Source organism: Populus alba, chromosome 17 (genome assembly GCF_005239225.2).
Source record: "Populus alba chromosome 17, ASM523922v2, whole genome shotgun sequence".
Lineage (NCBI taxonomy): Eukaryota > Viridiplantae > Streptophyta > Magnoliopsida > Malpighiales > Salicaceae > Populus > Populus alba.
The window spans coordinates 15,147,343-15,154,660 of record NC_133300.1 but is presented as its reverse complement, the minus strand read 5'-3'; the positions used below and the strand labels follow the sequence as shown (position 1 = coordinate 15,154,660).

At 32.4% G+C, this 7,318-nt stretch overlaps 1 protein-coding gene across 1 annotated transcript; it reads right to left on the bottom strand.

The window, feature by feature from the left end:
* Positions 1 to 231: 231 nt before the first annotated feature.
* Positions 232 to 6,912, bottom strand: LOC118042754 (TMV resistance protein N-like). Its single transcript, XM_073405828.1, is given in 7 exon segments — positions 232 to 727; positions 729 to 1,094; positions 1,179 to 2,216; positions 2,316 to 2,591; positions 2,679 to 3,768; positions 5,763 to 6,330; positions 6,485 to 6,912. Coding segments are annotated over 6 exon segments (3,570 nt in total). The 5' UTR covers positions 6,293 to 6,330; positions 6,485 to 6,912; the 3' UTR covers positions 232 to 457.
* Positions 6,913 to 7,318: the final 406 nt, after the last annotated feature.

Genomic DNA, 7,318 nt, shown 5'->3' with positions numbered 1-7,318 from the left:
AATCATAATAAGTTTTTTTAAAAATTAAATATGAACAACACCGTAAAAATTATATCTATCCAAAAATAAATAAATAAATAATAATTATAGATGAGTAATATTAGTTGAAACATAAATTTAAAAAATATTTTTAAAAAATATATAAAAAAGGGAAGAATTAATTATTACCTTTTCGATACATATGAAATCTCAACTTTATTTGAGAATATGCATCCATCTTTTGTACCTTCTCCTCGTTTTCCATGAAATTTTCTTCATTCTTATCAAAACAATTGTGTAACTCTCTGTTTGATCATCTATCTTTGATTGTTCGACATCATAAGAAACTGGAAACACAGTGTCCGATCTCATCTCATCCATGAATCCGAAAATCTTGACAAGTTCGTCAAAGCACCAAGGTAAAGAAGCACATTCTCTTGCAAATATAATAATTGACAACCCTGATTCTTCAATGGCCTCAAAGAGTCTGGAATCTAATTTCCATTACTTTCTCTGGTACCTTCTTGACCGGGATAATGACTCTTCGCGCTAGATCTGACTTTAAATAAGTGATAGCATTACTAGTGCCTGCGGCTCTGATGCTAGGGAAAACACTAGCCATCCAATGATGGTAAGATGAAGAAAAAGCTAGAGAAGTTTTACATAAAGAAGCTATTTGTAAACTTGTAACAATAAAATGGGCAGAGTTTGTGATGATAACAAAACAAACACCACAATTCTTCACCTTTTACTCGTCGCTGGTAGGAATGAAATGACAACTCAATGTTGCTAAAGGATCCATGCTTCCATTCTTTAAGCTCTTTAAGGTAATCAAAAGATAGATAGAATAGCCAAACATGATCTGACAGAACTTGGATAGAGTTACAACTAATACTCATCGGCGAACAATAATTCTCTCTTCCATTGGCTTTGAAATGACAAGAAAGAGAAGGACTTTCACCATTTGCACTGAATGCAACACACGCAACAAACCCCATGCTCCAACTAGGCACTTGTACACTAATTGAAGATCCCTTACTTTGATGGTTAAACCAGCCTGGAATTTCATTTCCTGGAACTGCGATACCAAATCCAGGTCTTGGATTAGGCAAACCCTGTACCTTGAAGAACCAAAATGTTAGATAGATAGAGGGAGAGGGAGAGAGATACAAAGAGGTTGAGTATGATTAAGAGAAGACCTTGAGGTATCTTTCAAGCATCGTCAACCCCATGCTGTCCTGGCCATTATGCTCGTACAATTCCCAGCAGTTAAGACATATGAACTCTGATCTTTTGGAACTGCTTAGCTTTATCGGATCTGGAATTTCTTTTAGGCGTATACAACCATTCAAATTTAATGTTTGAACTTTTGATGGAACCTCAAACAATGATTCAAGCATCCTACAATCCTCCAAGACAAGCATTTCAAGTCCAGAAAGCTTATTTATGCTTTCAGGAAGGCTAACAAAGTTATTATGGCTCAGATCTAAAGACTTCAAGGAAGATAAGCAGCCAATATCTTCAGGAAGTGCCCCTTCTCTTAGATTGCAAGCGCATAAATCCAATACTTCTAAAGAACACAGACCCAACAAAGAAGGCAACTTGTGATCCGTGGGATTCACAGCTATTCTTTTGCATCCATCAAAAGATAATACTTTAAGATTCTTTAAAAGAAAAATGGATGCTGGTGGTTGTCTTATTGAAGTTCCACTTACATCAAACTCCTCCAAACTTTCAACTTTCCCCAAATTCTCTGGTATATATTTAAGTTTAGAGCACCCAGACAGATCAAGTTTTTTAAGGGATTTCAAACAACCTATGCTACTTGGAATGCTTTCAAGGTTCTTGCAGCTGCTCATGCTCAATAGACCTAAGCTAATCAAATGATGCATCGATGAAGATAGTTTTGTAATACCAGTCCCATCCAATCGAAGCACCATCAAACAGTTCATGTTTCCTACTATATCTGGAAACTTCTCAAGTTTTGAGCAGCCATCAAGAATGCAAACTTTAAGTGATTCCATTTCTAGATTGTTCGGGAGAATCCTAATGCTTTTGCAGTTCACAAGATTCATATATTGAAGCTTCTTGTGATGTGCAAGTGATGGATGGACCTCAGACAAACTAGTACAACCTTCAAGAATCAGGTTCTTGAGATTCGGAATTCCAGTAAAATCTGGAGTCTTGATCAGGTTTAGTGAGTTGCTGAGATTGATGATTTTCAAATTAACTGCACTCTGCAATCAGTCAGGGGAGAATAAATATGGATACTACTATCATACATATATAGGAAAACGATAAAAAAATATAAAGGCTTTTAAATTAGTTGATCTCACCTTATACCCATACCATAATTGCTCAAAACTACTGTTAGCCATGTGAAGTTCAACTAGTTGATCCACCTGCAAACCAACTGGCAATGATTTTGAAGGGTAAGAATGCCACTCAATAAATTGTAACTTATTGGAAAGATATTCAGGTCCTTCAGAAAGCTGCATGTTGTTGATTTTGAGCAATCTTAGTCTACTCATTTTAGAGAAGGCTTCCATGTTCCATTGTGAATCTTTTTTTTCAGGCATGTCCAGGAAAATGGCTTCTATTTTTTCTTTTCCCTGTCAACCAAAAGGGGAATACAAATAAAAAACAAATACAAAGTAGAGATGAAATCTTATGGATAATGTTCTCTATCAGCTACTCACTGTGTTGTCCATCAGTGCAAGGCAAACATCCTCGTATGTCCACAATCTACTACGCCTTCCAGGCTCTTCAGGGGATTCACAACGAATAATTTCCTTACCCATTATCTGTAATAAATTATGCATCCAGACTTGATCCCGAGAGACACTTATGAGTGATTTCTCAATAAGAACTTGTGTTCCAATATGTGCATGGAATCCACAACTGTCAAGTATCCTTATTATTTGATCTTTTTTAAATCCCTTAAGGAAACAAGCAATGTCTAAAAATATTTTCTTCTCTAATTCATGGAGGCCATCAAAACTAATGCGAAGCACATCAATAATTTCACGGTCAGGAATATCATTTAGTCTATTAATCGCACTTCCCCATTCAAGGATACTTCTTCCATGCATAAACGAACCTATAACTTCAAGAGCCAATGGAAGGCCATTAGCATAACCCACAACTTGCTTGGATAGTTCCACAAAATCTTTAGCAGGCTGGTCATTTTTGAAAGCTTTCTGGCTAAACAACATAAGAGCATCATCATCATTCAATTTCTCAGCCTCATAAATTCTAGCAACACCATTTCTAGTCAACATTTGTCTATCTCTACTTGTTATGATAATTCTGCTCCCTGGACCAAACCATTTACTCTCTGCAGCTAGGGATTCTAGTTGTTTATGGTCATCTACATCATCAAGAACAACAAGAATCTTTTTATGTTGTAGCCTCCGCTTTATCATTTCAATACCTCTAAATGAATCACATATATTAGCACGTTCCATTAATATTTCAGAAAGAAGTTGTTCCTGCAAACGACGTGGTCCATCTTTCTCAGCAAAAACTTCTCTGACATTTGCTAAGAAGCAGCTGCCTTTAAATTGCCAACGAAAGCTATCATATACTACCCTTGCAACAGTCGTCTTACCTATGCCACCCATTCCACAAATCCCTATGAAGATTGCTTCGCCAACATCTTCACCTATAAAACCATTTAATATCTCTAGACGAGAATCTATTCCCACTATTTTTTTGCTAACTGGCATAGTGACGCTTAGTTTGTAGGATATGTATTCAACAATTATATTAATTGATTCCGATTCTTTCCTGCAAAACATTAATCATGCTGTGTGCAAATCAAATCAGATAGTGATAATGGGAACATAAATATGTAGCTCGAAAATGTATGGCTGTTAGCTAGAAATTAAAACATCAATCTTTGAGAAAGATAAGGCTCTGACAATAGATAGCTTCAACAACAAAGAGAAAAGGAAAGAATAAACTGAAAAAGAAACTAAGATTGTATTAATGCTAAGAATGGTCCGTACAATAGCTATCTTATTGCCAATAGAATCACACAGTTACTAAAAAAGCATGCATACAAGAACAAAAACTCTCCATTAAGTTTGGTTTTGACAGACCAAAAGGAAAATGGAGTTCTATCATATTTTTTGCCGACCACTAAGTTATTTTTATAATTATTTTTAACAAAAATTTCAATTATCTTACATAGTTAAACTTTTAAAAAAACAACTTTAAATTTATTAATTTATGAGTTTTTTCCCATATGCTACCCAAAAAACATTTCTTAGACTAACATAGTTTAAGTGGATGCCCAAATCCAATCCAGGCACCTTGAGATGCACAAATATCACATATGTTAATATTTTTTCTTTTTTTTGCAAATTAATGGATGAAATAATCGTAATAATAGAACTAAAGTTAACTAAATATAAAAATTGAGAAGGAATTGTGATAGGAATTGTGATTCAAAGTGTTTTTTTGCTTAGAAATGCATCAAAATAATTTTTTTTTTTATTTTTAAAAAAATATTTTTAATATCAGCACATCAAAACGATTTGAAAAAATTTAAAAAAAACTAATTTTAAAAAAATTCAAAATTTAAAAAAAACACGGCAAACCACGTTCCCAAACGGACTCTACAACTCGTGAAACAATGCTAGTTTGGAAAGTTTTATTTACCCACCTATACTAGTTTGAAATTGTTTTTACATTAATTTTATATTTTTTTTAACAAAAAGGCACCTATCAAAATTTAATTCCAAATTAAAAAAGAAAAACATAAAAAATAAAAATATTCACAATATATATATATATATATATATATATATATCTTTTATTTATAAATAGTCAGAATTTTTTTTATTAATTTATGATGGAAAATATTTTTACTTTTATTTTGAAAAGTTAAAACCAATATATTCAAAAAAATTTAGTCAAATGTTTATTTCTTATGATGAATATGTTGTCATTTCTTCACAAATTTTATTTTTTTTAAGCTAACTTTTTATTTGTTCATGCTAGATTTGTTTTTTCAACTTTTTTAAAAAAATTTCATTTTTCTATTCGATATTTTTTTTATTTTCAAAATATATATAAAGAAAAACCAAAGAAAACAAAGGAATTTTATGTAAATATTAGAATGCTTGATCACATAAGATCAATATTTTCATAAGAATTAAATTCTAAAAATCATGCATATGAAAAAATATACATTTTACTACCAAGTGTTTCATCATCGAATCCATAATTTTATCATTCATTGAATATTATTTACCATTTTTTGATTAACAAAACTCAAAGAACACTAAAGCATTTGCTAATTGATTTGCGATAAAGAATATATAATAAATTGAAAAATAAATTTTCTAGTGTGAACAAAACATTCAAAAAAGATTAAATAAAAAACAAACAAAAGGATTTTCATTGGTAAATAAATGAAAAATTAGCAAGAAATTTGAGATTTTTTTCTTTAATTTTTTGTTCAATATGTATTTCTTAAAAACTGTAACAATTGAAATTTGAGACGTGCTCCTCTTTTATTTTTAAAAGTAAAATTAAAGAAAAATTAGTTAGATCATACAGAAAAGAATCGTTAAATAGCTATTTAATGGATAAAAAACATATACTAATAATTATTTATTCAAGAATTAGTTTTGAAATTCTTGTTGTATTTGTGATTATTTTGATATTTAATCACACGTTTTAATTGAAAAAAAAAATTTAAAATAATAAAAGAAGCAAAGTTGAAACACTACAGGGTGAATTTGAGAATAAAAAGTTGTAGATAGATGATTTACCTATTCCTTAAGTCCCAGCCTGATAGATTGGCCACCGTAGAGAGACAATCTTTCCAGTTCCGGACCTTCTCCAAGTTTTCCTTGAAATTTTGTTCATGCTCACCGAAGGCTTCCTCATATTTCCGTTTCCGCTCGATTACCTCTGAGGGATCCACATCATAAAACTCTGAGGGATCTACATCATAAAAAACTGGCAGAACAGTTTGGCCCATCTCTTTCATGCACTGAACAATCTTGACAAGTTCATCCAAGCACCATGGTGAAGATGCGTAATCTCTTGAAAATATAACGACTGAAATCCTTGATTCTTCGATGGCCTTCCAGAGAGCAGGTTCGATGGTCTTTCCTCTCTCGAGCTCCCTATCATCCATGTATACATCGATGCCTCTCTGTGCCAGATTAGAATATAGATGACTAGTAAAGTTGTTCCGGGTGTCTTTGCCTCTAAAACTAAGGAACACGTCATACATATATAGTGGAGGAGGAGAAGATGAAGATGAGGTTATTCCTTGCACGCTGCTGGAAGCCATGAAATTCCTTTCCACGCTATTTTGTACAAGGCCCGCTCCTGTGGTCAAACATGAAACAGAAGGTAAGAATCAAGAAATTGGCAAATTAAATCTACCAAATAGCAATTTCAAGCTCGAACATGTATAATTCTACTTAGAAATCAGAAAACACCAAATTTCTACGAGTATTTCACGAATCTAGACCAAACAAACCGTGTGGTAAGTGTTGGCTAAAGAGGCACAATATCCAGCCAAGCCCAGTATTTTTTCTTCTTCTGGTATCTTAGTAACCAACTTCCAAAGCCCTTTTCTTTCTTTTTATTACAATGACTTCGAATTTTTTCCGGTTTCTTGAGGTCAAGAACTCGTACTGGTAAGTTTCCAATGATTTTCTTACGGATCTTTTTCTTTACACTGTAAAGAAGATGGAGTTTCGGTGGACAAAAAACAAAAAGAGAAATGAAAGGGATATCGAACGCGGATTGGCCACACCCATCACAATTGAGTGATTCATATTTTTTAATGAATTATCAAGTCCATATTATTTAACAAAATTTGTCTCTTTTCCAGCGCATAAAGCTTTTGCATTCCAAGAACTTTGCATTAATATGTGCATGCAAAAGTTCCAAGGTGAATCACAAAAATCGTTAATTATTGTCTATATAAAAATAGTTTAAAATGAAAATAATAAGAATTTATAGAAATATTTTTAAGAGCAGGGGTTGGGACACACACATCACAGTTGAAAAGTATTTTTTAATGAATTTTCAAACTAATAACTACAAAACTCTTACTTTAAATATTATAAATTCCAATTGAATTTTTTTAAGAAATAAACTTAGCCACCACCCGATGAACTGGAACTAATTAACGAAAAAAAAAAAAATATTCATATTAAATTGAGTTTAGAATCTCCAACTTTAATATTTTTATCACAAACAACCCAACTTTAATTCCTCTCCGATCCCAAATACCACTTCTTCTCCCATTCCCATTATCTAATCTCAAACCTTTTAACAACGGTGCTTGGATATATAATAGCAGTTA